Genomic DNA, 17514 nt, shown 5'->3' on the forward strand with positions numbered 1-17514 from the left:
CTGGTCTTTTCTAAAAGGTTTAGCCACCGCACACTGCAGGGGAAACCAGTTCTACAAATTTTTACCTAGCACGTCTAATACTCTTGCTCAAAAAGAGAGCTGTTGTAAGAGCATTGAGGCTAAAAAGGCATTGTGCCAGCAGAGAAGGATTTGGGCAGAAAGGAGACTAATAGGGTCTACCCATACTGAAACTAGAACGTTCAAAAGGGCCGGGGTGTTGCCTCATGACAGAAGCATGGGACGCCTGCCTAGTGTGTCTGGCCAGTCAAGCATTTGAACACAGGGGGTCACGAGGAGGGCCTGGCTTTCCTTTTCCTTGCCATAGCCCACCCGTGCCTTGTTTTTCGGAGGATCCTGGTGTTCTGCCCAAAGGCCTTGTGCAAAGGGGAATCTGGGAACTCCTGGTCAGAAAGAGCCAGAGGTAGGTAGTACCTTACAGCACAGGCCTAAATTCTCCCATTGACAGACGAGCTTCGTGGATTACAAGTGACTATAGCCTTCAGGTGGTCAAAATTAACTTTATTTTTCAGCTTTACTTCTTGGAGATGTAGTAACATCAACACAAAGGACACGCATGTCGGCCTAATTAAAGAAACAAAGATGCACATAGAGGCCGGAACTCTAGAACACGGGAGTTCAAAGGTTAGTTTTGCCAGTCTGACTGGCGGTGACTTGTATGGTCTTTGAGCCTGTTTTCTTGTGTCACTGCTTGGATTTGAAATGACTCCTGTTACTGTTGTAACGGTCTAAGCCTTTTGTCACTGGGGTGTCCCTCTGTGGCCACGTGAGAGCACACCGGTCTAGGTTAAGGAGAGAAGGCCACGGTGGTTGAAGTGCTTCGAGGGCCCGGCCTTGGCTCAGTAAGCATCACTGGATTTGCTCAGCTTGGCAGCCAGATGGCTCGATAGGCTGGTGACCCCACGCTGAAACCCTAGGTAGCAGGGAACCAGGGGGATAGGGAAGGGTCAGTACCTATTCTGGAGTGAGGAAGCCAACAAAAGTAGAACGTTTCAATTCTACTTCTCATTTTTCGACCCAGGCTATTTTAAAGCAGGTTCTGGCCAAATGGAAAAGATCTGAGTATGCTCTGGCAACCCGTCCTCCCCATGTTTGTTGCTTCTTTAATCTTTGTTTTGACACACCTCTCGAGGGATCCCAACAGCCCTTCCATAGGTGGTACCTCGAACCCCATCCCAACTTGCCTTAAGATGATCTTTAGTCTCTCCTAAAACTAAATGTGGACTCTCCTAGGGCTCTTTTTCCTTCTACTTTGAAGTTTCCTCCTCTCTGTATCCACAATGCTCAATGCGCTTAGAGTAGATGCTGTTGAACAGGCAACTAATCCCCCCACCCCCGTCGGCACTGGAAGGTGTGGACGTGAGGAGGGAAGGTGTTGAAGGCGGATCGACAAACCCTGGCAATTAAGGCAGGCTCCTGAGTACATTCCTTTGTTCAGTCTAGAGATGGGTTAAACGGTTAAGAACCAGATTTAAAAATTGTATTTCGGAATTACACTGGTGGGCTTCTTAAAGAGATTGTCCTAAATTCCTGCCTGGTCTCCAGCTGGGAAGGATGCTTGAACGGCTGAGGGTTGATAGCTCACAAAACTTCTGTGTTTCTTTTTTATCTTCCTATCTCTGGTTTAGAACTATGAAGTGATTGTGTTTAATTCACTGTTCCTACTCAGAAGGAATACTGTAACATAAGTTAGGTTGTAGACAATGTCTTACGGCCCTTCTATTCTTTAGGACTACAATCTGTGGTTTCCTCGTGACTGGTAGTTCAGGGTCTCCCAATGTGGTCCACTTGTGCTAACTACTTTATTAAACTTGGAATTAATTACAGGTAGGAAGGCAGAGGGAAACCCCTGGGGGCCCTCATTTGTTTCAAAGGGAGAAGATTCAGTTGCCCCATGTGGTCACTTGCTTATGGATCAAGAAATGGAGGGGCGCCTGGGTGGCGCAGTCGGTTAAGCGTCCGACTTCAGCCAGGTCACGATCTCGCGGTCCAGGAGTTCGAGCCCCGCGTCGGGCTCTGGGCTGATGGCTCAGAGCCTGGAGCCTGTTTCCGATTCTGTTGTCTCCCTCTCTCTCTGCCCCTCCCCCGTTCATGCTCTGTCTCTCTTTGTCCCAAAAATAAATAAACGTTGAAAAAAAAAATTTTTTTTAAATTAAAAAAAAAAAAAGAAATGGACTCCCCATCCTAGAAGTGTCCTGTTCCTTGGGTGGTGGTTGCAAGAGATGAACCCGAGGTAAAGGGATTCCGAGTGGCCAGCCACTCTTTCTGCTGTTTTGGCAAGACCTAGGACCTACTGCTCCCTGGGTGCCCTGGATGGACCATGAGCTCAAGACCAGTAGGACCAGGATCCTTTAAAGTCAGATGTTTCCATTACCACAGCCCTGGCCTTTGCCCTGCCCACTTCTACAAGTGGGAAAAGTGCTTCTCCAGCAGCCGGAGGCAGACCTAGGTCCCCCCTAGCCCTAGAGTAGGCTGAGCCTCCCAGGGTGCTATGCCAGGCCTCAGATCTAAGCACTAACCCTTCCTTTCTAAATCTTGCTCGGAAGGTTCAGCTGCTCTGTCTCCCACCAGCCTGCGAACCTCTGAGGTTTGCATGTGAGGGTGAAGGCGCTGAGAAGCGGACCAGTGAGATGGGCTCACCCCTTTCCTGGCTGGAATTTTATATATTTGTCTATTTTAATGTTTACTTGTTTATTTTGAGAGTGAGTGAGTGAGTGAGAGAGAGAACGTGAGCAGGGGAGGAGCAGAGAGAGAGAGAACATGAGCGGGGGAGGAGCAGAGAGAGAGAGAGAGAGAGAGAGAGAGAGAGAGAATCCCAAGCAGGCTCTGTGTTGTCAATGCAGAGCCCAATCCGGGGCTTGAACTCAGGAACCGTGAGATTGCGACCTGAGGCAAAGTCAAGAGTCTGCTGCTTAACCGACTGAGCCACCCAGGCACCCCCTGGATGGAATTTTTATGCTCATTCTCTTCCTGATCTCTGGGCTCAATAGGTCCTCCCTAGTCTTCCAACACCCTTGGACCCCCTTCTTTGCTCACCAACCATCTGCATCTGCCAAACTAGAAAAAGGAAACAAAACTGTCACATCTCTGCCCCATCAGGCCCACCGCTCCTTCCAGAAGGCATGCACGGTCCCCTACCCCTTTGGGTCTTAAATCTGTGCCTGGAAGATAAAGGGGGGAGGTTTGAGTCAGAGTCTTTGTCTCCTCAAACCCACCCCCTTTGAATATTAGAATTATAGTGGCATTGTCCCATAAGCTCCCCTCTGCTTTGGTGCAGACTCCCCTTCCCGGTGGGCTGGTGTTATCGGTGAAGACAGACATCTCTTCCAGGTGGGAGGAGGAGTGCCAGTCGTTACTGGTGAAGGTAGGCATCAAGCCAGAGCTGCCCAGACTCCTTCAGTGAGCTGTGGGGGCAAGTTGGGAACAAGCAGTGAGAGAGAGAGGGCAGAGCCAAGCCCGTAAGCCAAACCACCCTACAGAAGCCGTATAGGGAGGCTCTTACAGAGGTACAGAGGCTGATCTCCATGGCATATGGCCCCTTCCCTCCCCCTTGCTTCTAAGAAAGAGCTTGGGCCATGGCATTGACGGCAAAGGCCTGACTTGGCCAACAAGACCAGCAGGGCACCCTGCCTCTGTCTTGGTGACCTCCATTCCAGAGGACCGGGGACACCTGCCTGTTGCTCCTGTCCTACACATCACCAACCCCACTGCCCGCCCTCTTCCCCCCCTGCCAGCCATCTTCCCAGGCTCAGGTACTCACTAGACGATGTCGGCGAAGGCTGAGAACAGGGGCTTGGACTGGTACTCTATGCCATGCTTGGCACACAGGGATTGCACCAGGGGGGCCACTTTATGGTAATTGTGTCGAGGCATCATGGGGAAAAGACTTCAGGGAGAACGGGACAGTCAGTGGCTCCTATTCCACTGTTCCCACCTCCTTGCTTTCCCCCCACGGACCCTCCCAAGGACGCTGCTTCTCAGGTCTCCCTACTTACTGGTGCTCAATCTGGAAGTTGAGATGTCCACTGAACCAGTCATTGAAGGCAGACTTGTGGACATTGCATGTCGCCTGGAGCTGGAAGAAGAGGGCAGGGGAGAGCATGACTCTGCGTGCCAGATGTAAAGGCCGAGCCGGCCTTCTTCCAAGTAGAGCTGGCTGAGAGGAGGGGGTGTGGGACCGTCCCTGGTCACTCCCTTCTCCATGTGGTGGCAGGACAGAAGCTTCAAGCTCATGAGGCAGCGCTGTTGGGGGACTTAACTGTTGCCGCCCCCGCCCCCTAGCCTGCATCTGTGCCCACCCACCCTGTTTATTAGTTGTGTTATTTCCAGGTATCTTCCAAGTGACTGTCCCTTACCTGGGTGGAGACCCAGTCCATGTTCCGGTCGTGATCAATGTGCATGGGGATGTGGTTCATCTGTGTGACCCACACAAACCAATTGCTTTCCAGGAACCTGGTGGATTATGGCGCACAGACAAGCAGGGGACAAGTCAGAGCCCTGCCTCTCCCCCAGATTACTGCTCTAGCCTGGCCATCTTCCCAAGCCCACCCCTGAAACACCCCCTGCCTCTTAAAGCCCCAAAACGGCCCCCACACCAGACTCGTGACTCCCAAACACCTCCTTTTCTTTGCCAGCCCCCCTCCCCCCATCAACTACTACCTGACCATGAAGAAAAGGCCCAGGAGGCCTTTCAGCCCCAACAGCGGCATGTAAGTGAGGGATACGCGGGCGTAGAAGCTGATCATCCAGGCCAAGTCCTGCGTGGAGAGGTAGAGGGCACTATGACTGGCACAAAGCACTTCTTCCTCTTCCTCTTCCACCTATTTGCACGGTACAGCCGTTCTGCCAGGTGCCCGGACTGGAGCACCTGTCCGCTGCTCGCAGCTGCCCAGTCCTGCCGTATCTAGTGCCGCCTCTCCTTCCTTCCGGTCCTGGCGGCAGCCCCCAGTCCTCCTCGCCTGTTTCTCACAGGCGCCAAGGCCCCCTGCCTCTGGCTCCTCCCAACCCACCTAAGTTCTTTATCCCTTCATCATGCTGCCAAATGAATCTTCCGGGACCAAGGCTCGGTCTGCACCAGTGCCCTGATTGAACCTCTTTTCTGCACCGCGGTCCTCCCCTGACACTTGAGTCCACAACGTATCCAGTGGCCAAACTTGCCCCTCCCTTCCCGGCTTCTCTGCTCAGAGTCCATCCTTGCCGCACCCCACCTCCTCCAAGGCCAGCCAGAAGGGACTTCGCAAAGCCTTTTCCAATGCCTCTCGTCCAGCCAGAGGCAGCAGGGCCTTTTGGAATCTCAGAACCTCCTGCTTCTACCTCTTTGGGGTCAACAACATCTGTTTCATCAGAAATTTCCTGGGAGCAGGTGCCATCTCGTACTCACCTGCCCCCCCCGCCCCCCCCCCCCCCCCCCCCAGCCTGGCTGGCCCCTGGCTTTCCACTGAGCACAAGAGCCTCAGAGATGCCGGCAGGATGGAAGAGGGCACTGGGAGTCAGGTCGTCTGCTGAGCCCAGATTATCCTGTCTAGAGACCAAGAAGGTCTATACTTGGTTCTATTACTTTGCTCTAAATTAGGCCTGGGGTAGGTCACAGTAGGATTTCCTCTGGAGAACCCCGTTCCCCTCCATCAGGGTACTGAAGACAAAGCATGTGGGACTCTGGGGCCATGGATACTCACCACCCACTTTTTCCGCTGGAAAACAAAATAGAAAATATACCACTGGAAGTAGAGAGGCAGCAAGGCTGGGGGCCCAACTGGGGAGGAAATGAAGACAGAGAGGAGGTGTGAGCAGCATGGGGGCAGTTCAGTGCCAGAGAGGGGGCCTCTGGCATGGGGCTGCCCCCCTGCCGTCTGTTCCTGTGGCCCCTTCCAGCCGCCTTGGCATTCCTCAATCCATTGGAACCGGCAGGCACTGCGGTAGGCATGAGTGCGAGTCTGAGGAAGGCAGAGCCCCCCGAGAGGATGCCGGGATGGGGAGGGGTGGGAGTGGCATTCCTTTCCAGTGGAAGAAGGCAGCTGGGAAACTCGAGCTCCACGCACGGAACCTGGCTCCGCTGCCATGCTTTTAGAAGAGCACCTCCAATTCTCCCCATGCGCCCCGGCCCCAGGCTTGCCCCTGCCTGGCCTCACGATCACCTGCCCTGTGTTCTTGCCTGCTCTGCCATGTAGGTGAAGGGATAGGAGCAGGTAAGTGTGTGTGTGTGTGTGTGTGTGTGTGTGTGTGTGTGTGTGTGCGCGCGCGCCGGGCTGGGGGTGGGGGGCCCTGCTGATGCTTCATAGGCTGAAAGCTCACTCCCTTGGACTAGGGAAACGAGCCCATGCCACTGAACCCGAAGCCCTGGAGGTCAGGGGTGGGAAGGGGCAGAGAAGCTTCTCTTAAAAGTGGGAGTGGAAGAAGCGGCCCCATCCTATATGCTGTCCCATTTCCTTTTCTGTATCCCTTCTCTGCAGGGCCCTGATGCCTACCTATAACCCCCTGCGTGACAGGGCTCACCCGCGGCTCCTCTACCCCGATGTGCCATGGATTCTAACATTCTTCCCCAGTAGTGAAGGTTCGTAATAGGCACTTAGGATAAGTTCTTTAGAGCTAAAATAGGATCGATGGAATCCTCCCCTCCCTTCCTTTAAAAATCTGAATTCTCCAAGGAATTCTAAAACTCCAGTTTTAGGCATTATGGAGATTTTAAAAGCAAAGAACATAGCGCAGTCTTCAGAAAGAGCTTAAGACGTGCTGCAGAAAATGTCCTCCTTTTCCACTGTCACTGCTCCTCCGCTCCCATAGCCACGTCTACCTTTTATCCCCCTGGGTGTTGGGACTGTGCCCCACTGAGTCACCTTGACGTGCGTCTGTTTCACAAGGTCTAAGATAAAGTTTAAGGTTTAATTGGGACAATTGCACCTGACTATTCAACTGTCTTGTGAAAGCCAGGGTGGGACTGGAAGAACGAGTCTGCCCCTAACACAAATGCCTGCTGTCCCTGCTGAGGTGACATGACAGTTGGCTCCCAGGCAGGGAGGAACCAGCTGGGGACACAGGACTTCCCCCGGCCATTACTCAAAATGCCGTAAACCTCCACAAAGTCATTTCTTCCCCACAATCCCGTTGGCATCCCCATCCCGAGATAGTCCCCCTGTGTCGCCGGAGGTCACTCACTCAGGAAGAAGTATTTGTGCTGGTGGTTGTATGGCATGTACTTTTTCTTCTGTTTCCCAAGCTGTGAAGAAAAGCAAACGCAAATGAGTACCCACAGAACCAGTCACCCGGTTCCCCTCCTGTGGTGACCTTGGCTTTTCCCTGCTCGGGAGTTCAGGCCTATTCCAGGGGCCGTCAGCTTGGTGCTACTGGAAGGCTCCAGCAGGCCCAGCCTTCCCTCCATCCAGCACCTGGCACGTGAAGGCCTGGGCTGTAATAAGCCAGGTGCACCACACCACGGTGCACAGCTCAATGGCCCATGCCCACATGAGGGGCGAGCACGACAGCATCTATGGGTCCTCAGGACTCCCCGCGTTCTCCAAAGACACCTCTGTCATAAGGGGTCCAGGCCCCTCCGCGTCCCCCCCTCCCCTCGTCTCCCATCTGGTACTTTTTTGACTTCAAACTCTCCATGGACAACCATTTATACCCCTACACAGGTCGGTATGTATTCCCTCTGCATCCATCCATCCACCTCTCTTTTGGTGTCTTGATTTCAACGAGAACTGTATAAAATCCCTTGAACGCTAAGGAAAGTTGGGCAAATGTTTGTGGGAAGGATACCAAGACCTTGGCCAGTCTGAAGGTTCTAGCAAGGCTTTTCCGGGTAGTGACTGTTTTGTAAGCCTAGCTGCTGAAGAGACAGGCTGGTGCTGCCGGGTCAGTCAGCCTGGAACCTCTCACCATGGGCACCCAGGATCGTGACAGCAAAGCTCCGCGGACTCCCTTGATGGTTCCTTCTGCCCCGCCTGCCTCAGTTAGTTCTGGCAACCAGATAACCACAGAGCACAAGTGGCGCTCTACCCCCGAGCAGAATGCCAGCACATCTTTTCCCTGCATCCCCCCACTGTTTTGACAGTAACATTTCTTCTTATCTATCACCAGCTTATTCTGTGCAAGGTGCTTCTGCTAAATGAAACATTCTTTCTATATTAACTGATTAATTCAGCAAGTATTTACTGAGCACCTACTACGTGCCAGGCACTGTTTTAAGTGCTGAGGATACAGAGGCAAACAACACAAAGTTCCTAGTCTTGTGGGGCTTGTAATCTGAGGACAGGAAGCTGGTGGTAAATCTGTGAACAGAGCTCAAGGTAACTACAGATTAAAAACAGGAAAATATGGGGTGCTTGAGCAGCTCAGTCGGTTAAGCATCTGACTTTGGCTCATGATCTCAAAGTTCGTGGGTTCGAATCCCGCATCAGGCTCTATGCTGATAGCTGGGAGGCTGGGGCCTGCTTTGGATTCTGTGTGTGTGTGTGTGTGTGTGTGTGTGTGTGTGTGTGTGTGTGTCTCGCTCTCTGTTCCTCCCCTGCTTGTGTGCATGTGCTCTCTCTCTCTCTCAAAAATAAATACACATCTTTTTAAATAAAAATAAAAAAATAAAAACGGGCGCCTGTGTGGCTCAGTCGGTTAAATGTCTGACTTAAGCTGAGGTCATGATCTCGCAGTTCGTGGGTTCCCCGCATCAGGCTCTGTACTGACGGCTCGGAGCCTGGAGCCTGCTTTGGATTCTGTGTCTCCTCTCTCTGCTCCTCCCCCTCTAGCGCTCGCTCTCTCAAAAATAAACATTTTTAAAAAAAATTTTTTAAATAAAAATAAAAACAGGAAAATACGACAAAGTGACAGAGGCGGTGTTTTGGCTAAGGTGGTCTCTCTGAGGTGCTGACGTCTGAACTGAGACCTGAATAAGGAGCCAGCAAAGCAAAAGTTCAGGGGAAGAGCATTTAAAGCAGAGGGAACAGCCAGAAAGGGCAGTATGGCTGGGAACAGCAAGCAACGGCAGAGAAAGACAGATTGACAAGGCTAGAAAACTCGGGATGGCCAATTCACACTGGACCTCAGAAAGCCCCAGTAAGACCTCAGTAACCAGCGTGGGTTTTATTCTGGTGGTGATGGGAAGGCCACTGGAAGGCTTTCAACAGGTGTAGTATCATCAGCTTTGCACTTTAAAAGGCTTGCTCTGCCAGGAGGAGGGGAGAATGAACTGTGGGAGTGGGTACAGTTGCAGGGAGAACAATGAGGCCGGAGTAGTAACCCAGCTCCAAGATGGATGCGTGCGTGCGTGTGTGTGTGTGTGTGTGTGTGTGTGTGTGGTGGGGGGGAGACAGGAAGCAGTGGAGATGGGGAAATGGATCTGGGGTGTTTTGGAGACAGTATTAACAAGGTTTGTCGATGAACTGGCGATGAACTGGATGTTGGGGTGAAGCTCACCCCGTCCCAAGCCAACATCGAGCCAGACGAGGGGCACCTGTCTTGTGCGGTGACGTGTGTGGGAAGAACAGTGGCTTCCTATTTGGGAACTGTTATGGGAGCCCTATCCACTGCTGCTTTCTTGAATGGCAATCAGATGCTATCCTGATCCTCAGAACTGCCCTACTGTGTTTCAACTCTCAGAGCCACAAAGTTTGTATTGAGGGTGAGGTGTCCGCTGCACGTGGGGATTAGCACCCAGGTGAATTGCGCCCAGAGGGGTAGAACCAAATGCCAAGCAGCCTGTGGCCAAGGCATTTACTAACAGGCTGCCCATCCTCAGCCTTGTAACTAGACGGGAAGACGTATCTATTGGTCCTAGATCGTCTATTTTTTTTTAAGGTTTTTTTTTAATGTTTATTCGTTTTTTTGTTTTTTTTTTTTTAATTTTTTTTTTTTTCAACGTTTATTTTTGGGACAGAGAGAGACAGAGCATGAATGGGGGAGGGGCAGAGAGAGAGGGAGACACAGAATCGGAAACAGGCTCCAGGCTCTGAGCCATCAGCCCAGAGCCCGACGCGGGGCTCGAACTCACAGACCGCAAGATCGTGACCTGGCTGAAGTCGGACGCTTAACCGACTGCGCCACCCAGGCGCCCCGGTTTTTTTTTTTTTTTAACATTTATTTTTGAGACAGAGACAGAGCATGAACGGGGGAGGGTCAGAGAGAGAGAAGGAAACATAGAATCCAAAACGGGCTCCAGGCTCTGAGCTGTTAGCACAGAGCCCGATGCAGGGCTTGAACCCACGAACCGCGAGATCGTGACCTGAGCCGAAGTCGGACGCTTAACCGACTGAGCCACCCAGGTGCCCCTGTTTATTCGTTTTTGACAGAGAGACAGAGCATGAGTGGGGGAGGGGCAGGGAGAGAGGGAGACAAAGAATCCGAAGCAGGCTCCAGGCTCTGAGCCGTCAGCACAGAGCCCGACACGGGGATCGAACCCACAGACGATGAGATCATGACCTGAGCTGAAGTCGGATGCTCAACCGACTGAGCCACCCAGGCGCCCTGATCATTTTCTATTTTTTGTGTCTGCCAATAGGAGTTTCTTGAAAACCCCAGTACCAAGATGCAATAGAGGCAGCGGTGTGAGAAGGTTCTCTTCCACTTAAACTCCCACCTTTTTTTTTTTTTTTTAAACTCTCTACAGTGACGATACGAGTGTGGACAAGAGTCACATGCTCTGCCTAACAACCCATATCGCTCTTGAAGTAGCCACTTGAGGCAGGTGGGGCCAGAGCTGAGTCAACGTCTGCCCACTGTTGACCAGAACATAGTACTGGATGTGTAGCAAACCAAGTCCCTGTGTAGCGGGTGGGAAAATGAGGATGTTATGGACAGGCGGCAGCCTCAAACGTGGGGCTCCCGGGGTCAGGACAGCCGGTGCTGTGAGGCCTCTCCGCATTGTCCTCCTCATAGCCAGAGGGGAGGGCTGCCGGGCTACTTGCCCTCACTCATGCTTGGAACGGAAAGGTGTTGAACAGCTGAATTCTTGGCATGCTGACATAGCATACAGAGAGGGAGGGAACCTGGCGCAACTCAGACCGGAGCCGAGAGCCTTGGCACAAAGGTTTTAAAGGAACTTTGCAAACAACCCTGCTGGCTGTTCAAAGCCTCCTACTGACGCTCATCCTTAAGCAACTGCATTACAACTTTTGCTCATAACTCCGGTGGGAACTCAAACCCAACGCTAACCACCCCGGAAGTCAGGCTGGGGTCAGGTGGGTGGGAAGAACTAGCCAATGGATGGATGTTCCAGGCACTGGGCATCAAAGAAGACTCAAACAGCCTGTGGATGGGGAAAACTGAGGCACGGGAGGATATCAAAGTGCACGGGGCCGGGGGTGGGGGGCGGGGATCCGGAAGATGACTGCCTGGGGTAGGAGTGTCCAAAAACACCCCGAGGAGGGCCGTCCATCACCTTCAATTTGCGTCATCACCAGAGATTTGCGCCATAACCTCCCAGTCATCCTTTGGCTCCTTTGTAGAATGAGGTGCCTTTATGCAATTAACTGCTTGCTGGCGTGAACTCAGCAGGGAGAACAAACGATTCTGCCCCCGGCAGCTTATTCACTGCCTGCTGCCTCCCACAGGTGCCAGCCAGCCAGCTGTCCCCAGCGTCTTAACCGCACTGAGCACTGCCCTCAGAGCCCTCCGTTCTGGTTGGCTCCCATTCTCTAAGGCCGTTCCACCGATACCTCCACTCACCTCCACAGAGAGGATCTTCCCCAGGGCAAAAAAGAACGGGTGCATGTTGATGTCCGGGTCTTTGCGGAAACAGTTGGGCTTGGCATGGTGCTGGAAGTGCAAGTGGTTCCACCAACTGGCGGGGGCGCCCTATAGAAAAGTAGGGCCGTGAGTCCGAAAGCCCAGCGTTCTCCCCAAACCCCCAAGGAAACCCCTCATCGACCAGAGTTTCGAGAGCCCCTCCCCATCCCATTGACCTTCAGGTGGCCAATCACGAAATGATGGAACAGGTGGTTCCAAGTAGAGGTGCTGAAGACGGACAGGTGCCCGAAGTCATGCTGCAGCCAGCCAGCCTGAGCCTGGGCGAGAAAGGTTAGCGCTGAGAGCAAAACCCACCGTTCCGGCATCCCTCTCACTGACCTCAGCGGCTCCTCTGCGTCACCCCCTTCCTTCGTCTCCCTAGCCCGTGACTGCCACAGTACCCTGAGCACAACCCGGAAGGAGTCAGGCTCCTAACTCTGCCTCTGCCGCTAACTCACACGAGAGTGGGGGCAAGTCACTATCTTCTCCCTGTTCTTCAGTTTCCCCAGCTCTGGAGTTCTAGGACCTAGGATGTGCCGAATCGCGACTACGAAACAGGACAGGGTGACAGAGGCGAGAAGGTCGGCAAATGGGTCCTGCCATTAGGGCCCAAGCATTATTAGCATGTTGGGCAACGTGGTGGGGAGGAGAAAGCCAAGCTTTGCTGAGAAGTCAGAACCTGGGCTCTTGGCACACTTGGGCTATGGCAGAACCGGACTACGAAGCTTCAGGTAAATTCCACAGAAAGAAGGGGGCCCGTGGAGGAGGGGTTGGGGAGGCAGTGAGGAAATGAAGGCGCACACGTGGCCAAGGAGCAGACAGAAGCCACGGACAACAAAATCTCTCTCTGCCCTAACTCTGCCCCGGCACAGGGCCGGGCTGGTGACCTTCTGAGGCATACAAAGAGCTTTCCCCGAGGATGCCGAGCATGGCCGTGCTCCTGACAAGCCAAGTGATGGCTTCTCACTTGAGCCATGCTGAGCAGCACCGCACACAGGAGGAAAGGCACAAAGGATGTCCCGAAGACCCAAAGGGTGAGCCAGGCAGCAACATCCAGCAGTAGGATGTGCAGCAGGTACAGCAGGAAGAAGACATGGTTGGCCTTCATGAGCCCCATCCGCTCCACGGTGGCCTGCAGCTCCCGGAACTCGTAGATCAGCTCTTTCTGTGGAAGAGTAGAGAGGGAAGGGCTATTATTCTTCCCAGCTGTACTCCAACATTGCTGGAAACAAGGGCCCTCTTAGGCTCGAGGACCCTCCACCCCCAGATCGTTGCAGGAAGTCCACAATCCTAGGTAAATATACAACACTGAGGAAAGGACAGGAGAAAGCACTCTGGCGTCGCGCCGAGGAGCCTGTGGTCTTTGGAGTTAAACAGACTCGATTCAAGTGTCTGCTCCGCCGTTTGCTCACAGGGTGACTCTCGGCCACCTTGTTCAACCTCTCTGAGCCTCAGCTTTTTTCCTCTGTAAGTGTGTGAGGGTTAGCCGAGGGGATGCCTGGCACAGTGAGGGTTGGACAGATAGGCCTCCGTGATGGTAGCGGTGGTGGCGGTAGCCTTGTGAGAACCAGAGGTTCCGAGGCTCCGCCTCCTCCCTTAGGCCTGCATCCCAACGACTAACGTGGGAGAAGCGGGGGCCTCAAGCCTTGCAAGAGCTACTGACTGTGGTCACCTGTGAGCCTAGCGAGGCCTGCCTTCTCTACCCCCTGCCCTTCAACAAACCACAGGGTCTCCAAACAGCAGAGTCTCACATTTTTAGTGGGCTCGAAGCTGGGCTGCTCTGGAGACAGTTCTCCGATCAGGAGAGAGTTCATATACTTCCTCACAAGGCCCTTGTTGATGTGAAACGCCACAAAGGGATCCTGCAAGGAAAGGGAGAAGACAGACTGGTTAGGAAGCCAGCCCGGTCCCCTGTGACTCCTGGAGGGCTCACACCAGAGGCCATCCTCCTGACCCAGCAAGGAGGCCGGATCCAAGTTCAAACCACTTCCCTCCAGTCAGCTGCCCTTTGAGGGTGCTTAGACCTTCCCAGGTGTCCACAGCTCAGGAGCACCCCGACATGTGTTCTAGAAAGAAAGGCACCACACCAAGGAATACGAAGTGCAGGTAGGGGGACCACAGAAAGTCCTCTCTGGCCTGGCCTTTCCTCCAGGCACGTCTAGGGACAGCTTTTGCACAAGAATTTAGATACAAGCGAAAAGCAACTAGAAGGGATGGGTGGGGCTACGAGATTTCTGGTTTCTTTGTTTTCTGTGGGACTTTTAACAGACCCTCTCTGAGGCAGGGGTTCTTCATAAAATGTGGTTAGATTCCTTACGCCCGAACTGGGAAGTTTTGCATTTCTACCCCTTCTGCCGACTGCTGTTCCAGGTAGGGTTCCATGTTTCCCCTAGGACTCTGACCACCCCGATCCCGGCCGGCCCCAGAGCGGCTACTTTTGATAATCTTTAGGTGGGGTAGGTCAGACCCACCCAGGCCTTACGGGGAACCTTCCCCGGCACTCTGAGGCGGGAGCCGGGGCGGAGCCGGTGGACGGTGGCACCACAAATCTGGACCAATCGCCAACCCCGCCGCCCGGCCATTCAGCCCGGGCCCCAAATCACACTGTGGGAAGACCCTGCGTCGGTGCCTGCTTCGTCTGCGCATGCGCTAGCCCACGTCTTCGCCTTCCGCCGCCGTCCGGGCTTCCCAGTGGTCACTCGGGGTGACCCCTGCAGGTTCTGGCCTTGCCACCCCCGGCCGGCCGCGTCGCTGGGAGGGGCGGGCCCTCAGCCCAAGACGTCTATGCTCCGCTGCGACAAAACGGGAACTCTGGCGGCCCCAGGCGCCCTCCGGGATGGCAAGGGCGGAGGGCGGGGACAGCGGAAGGGGTCGAACCGCCGGACTCAGGATGGCGAAAGGATGTAGGGGGGAGGGGACACGTTGAAGCAAAGCCTCCACGGGGCCCCACAGGGTCTCCAAATATGGCAGGAGGTGCCAGTTGCCGTAGCTCCGAGAGCAGGTGGTCTAGAAAGGGAAGGGCAGGACTGGGGCTGGGTGGCACGCGGACCCCTTAGTGAGGCCCGAAGGAGGAAGGATGCGAACCACAGCCTAGGAATGCAAACTGCTGTCCGCCGCGGGGAATGGCTGGACACCCCGCTGGCCTGCGGCCGAGTGACCTCCCCACGGGATTCGAGGACCGCTCCGAGGGTCCTTGCTAAGTGTATGCCCGCCCCGCCCCCACTTCTGCACGCCGCTCTATTACCCCCTGTGCACCATTAGTCGTCAGTCCTCTCCGGCCGGTGAGGCCCCTCCCTCACTGTGCAGGGGTGCCTAAGGCAGCGGGCGCCAAATTACTTTCCACCTCCGCCCTATCCCCGAGACTGCTTCCCTCTCCTGCTCCCGCTCGGCAAGCCTGCACGCGCAGTCTAGACACCGCTGCGCTCCCTTCCCACCCACCGAGACACAGGTTGAGACTCCCTCTCCCGGCCACTGACACCACCCCCCCCCCCCGGCCTCAGCAGCACCGCGGTCCCCGGCACCCTGCATCCTGGCTCTCCTCCCCACTTGTCCTGCTCTGGGCCCTGCCTAAATCTGGACACCGCAGACGGAACGCACGCAGGGCGGCGCAGTCCTTTGTTTGTGTGGGCACGTTGCCGGCCTCCACCTCCGCTCTCCTGATTCCAGTTTTCACAGCCATTGTCCTGCCCTTGCATCCCGTGCTGGGTCGCGGGCCACGGGGACGCTCGGCGCCTACTGGCTCTTCCCCGGGCTAGCTGGGAGTTACTCCGCGGGTGCCAAACTTCCTGCCTCGTGCACGGAACCTCCGGAGGCAGCCTCCCGGCCCCGCCTCCTCCCGTGCCTGCGTCCGGCAGCGCTCACCGTAGCATCCTGCCCCGCGTAGTGGCTGATGACCCGGGAGCCCCCCGGGTGCCGGCGGGTGAACTCGCTGATGTTGTACACCTTCCGGTCGATCACAAGCCACCGCTCATTCTCGCGCCCGGAGCGCTGCGCCACCTCGTCCCAGGTGAAGTAGCGCGGGGTCGGCGTCCGGGTAGGGGTCCGGGGGTCCATCGGGGCCGGGCGTCGCCGCGCGCCGGCGGGGCAGGGGCGTCAGGCGCGCGCTCGGGGCCCGCGGGCTAGCGCGCGCCGACCTCGCGTGCGCGGAGCGCGGGACGGCTTGCGCGCGCCGGGTTTTCAGTACCCGCGGCACGGACCGCGGAGCCTCGCTGCGCGCGCTCCCATTGGTCGAGCCGCGTGGCGCGGGGAGCGAGCCCCCGCCTTCCCGCCGGGACCCGAGCGGGGCAAGCCCGGGCGGGCGCGCCCCCTCGCAGGCTCCGTTGGAGGGGGGAGGTCACCGAGGGGCGCGGCCTCCGGACTCGCGGCTCTCGCGGCTCCCGCTCCGGGGGAGGCGGTGGGCGGGATTTCCTTTGTGCGGGCGGGGCGGGGGCTCAGGGCTGCCCCCGGGGACTGGTCTTTGGGCTCCTGGCCACGCCGGTCCACCGGTCGTGCGGCCAGAAATAACCGTGAGAAGCTTTGGCGGTTATCTTGTGAGCGGCATCATTATGGTTTCTTGGGTTTGGGACGCGCTGAGGATTGATTTTGCCCCAAATGACGTTTAAAAACGCCCCACAATTTTTGTAACCCAGTTTACCTTTTTTGTTTTTTTCTTTCATTTTTTGGGTCTATTCTCAATTAACTGGGATCCTTAAATAAAAGGCCTTTGGCCATCTCCTGACCTCAGGGAGGTTGTGCGAAGAGCCTGGGTCTTCAAGCCGAGGCATCTCTGCTCCGTCCAGGAGGCACCTGGGAGCCATGGGAGGCCTCTAAGTAGAAGGACTTGGGGCTTAGAACCCTGGGCTTTAGGAAGGAATGAGGAAGCAATCCAGAGGCTGGAAGTGCCACTCAAGAAGCTGTTGCAGTAGGAAGAGACCCAGAGTTTACTGCTCAATTTTTCTCTTATTTAGTCACCAAGTACTGTATAAAGTACTGTGCCAGGCACTGTTCTTCGTGTCTTATAAACCATTTAATTTTTTTTAATTTTTTTTAACATTTTATTTATTTTTGAGACAGAGAGAGACAGAGCATGAACGGGGGAGGGGCAGAGAGAGAGGGAGACACAGAATCGGAAGCAGGCTCCAGGCTCTGAGCCATCAGCCCAGAGCCGGACGCGGGGCTCGAACTCACGGACCGCGAGATCGTGACCTGAGCCGAAGTCGGATGCTCAACCGACTGAGCCACCCAGGCGCCCCAATCCATTTAATTTTTGCAACAACCTCACTTAGCACTAAATCTTACAGATGGATAAGGAGAGGTCACATGTTTTGTCACACTATTAGTAGGTGGCAGGGCTAATATTCAAACCAGCCTGTGCTCTGAACCCCTGACCTCTGTTGCCTCTCCTCTGAATACACTTGTATGTGGGCACTTTGATAGGACTCTACAGCCAAGGGAAAGCAAGCAGAACCTTGTCCCGAGCAGTGAGCTGGAGTCTGAGCCCCTAGGAGTCAGGAGTCGGTCATACAGACTGGGGGAAATGCTGCTGGATTTCTGGCAGAAAAGGACCTTAACCCATTCAATCAAATCTCTCATTTTACAGATAAGAGAATTGAGTTTGGGAATGCGGAGGGAGCTTCCCAAGTGCCCACAAGGAAGCTCAAGTGTCCTGGCTTCTGGTTAAGATTCCAGGCTGTTGCACCTTGTTTAGGAATGATAGTGCATGCAGCTGCCCCCCCCCCCCGGTGTGCCCATTTTCCTTTAAAAAACAAAAACAAAACAAAACAAACCTTGCCCAGCAACTTGGCC

The 17514-nt window shown here is 54.8% G+C and overlaps 1 protein-coding gene across 1 annotated transcript; it reads right to left on the minus strand.

The window, feature by feature from the left end:
- Positions 1-504: 504 nt before the first annotated feature.
- FADS1 (fatty acid desaturase 1) lies at positions 505-15783 on the minus strand. The gene is made up of 13 exons (XM_047071571.1): positions 15592-15783; positions 13482-13592; positions 12698-12895; positions 11907-12008; positions 11671-11799; positions 7171-7231; positions 5694-5770; positions 4678-4775; positions 4374-4470; positions 4014-4093; positions 3779-3904; positions 3055-3422; positions 505-931 (listed from the first exon to the last, which is right to left on the minus strand). Exons 1-12 carry the CDS (start codon positions 15781-15783, stop codon positions 3371-3373), a joined length of 1323 nt encoding a protein of 440 aa, XP_046927527.1. The 3' UTR covers positions 505-931; positions 3055-3370.
- Positions 15784-17514: the final 1731 nt, after the last annotated feature.

The sequence above is a fragment of the Lynx rufus genome, unplaced genomic scaffold (assembly GCF_022079265.1).
Source record: "Lynx rufus isolate CCGP_SWC_20201006 ecotype Redwood Valley unplaced genomic scaffold, mLynRuf1.p SCAF_9, whole genome shotgun sequence".
Classification (NCBI taxonomy): Eukaryota; Metazoa; Chordata; class Mammalia; order Carnivora; family Felidae; genus Lynx; species Lynx rufus.

Coding starts and splice junctions, on each gene's coding strand:
- FADS1 (XM_047071571.1), bottom strand. CDS start 15,783: ATGGACCCCCGGACCCCTACCCGGACGCCGACCCCGCGCTACTTCACC. Junction 3,905..4,013: donor AACTTCCAGATTGAGCACCA/GTAAGTAGGGAG, acceptor TTCTCCCTGAAG/TCTTTTCCCCATGATGCCTC. Junction 3,423..3,778: donor GCCTTCGCCGACATCGTCTA/GTGAGTACCTGA, acceptor TTGCCCCCACAG/CTCACTGAAGGAGTCTGGGC.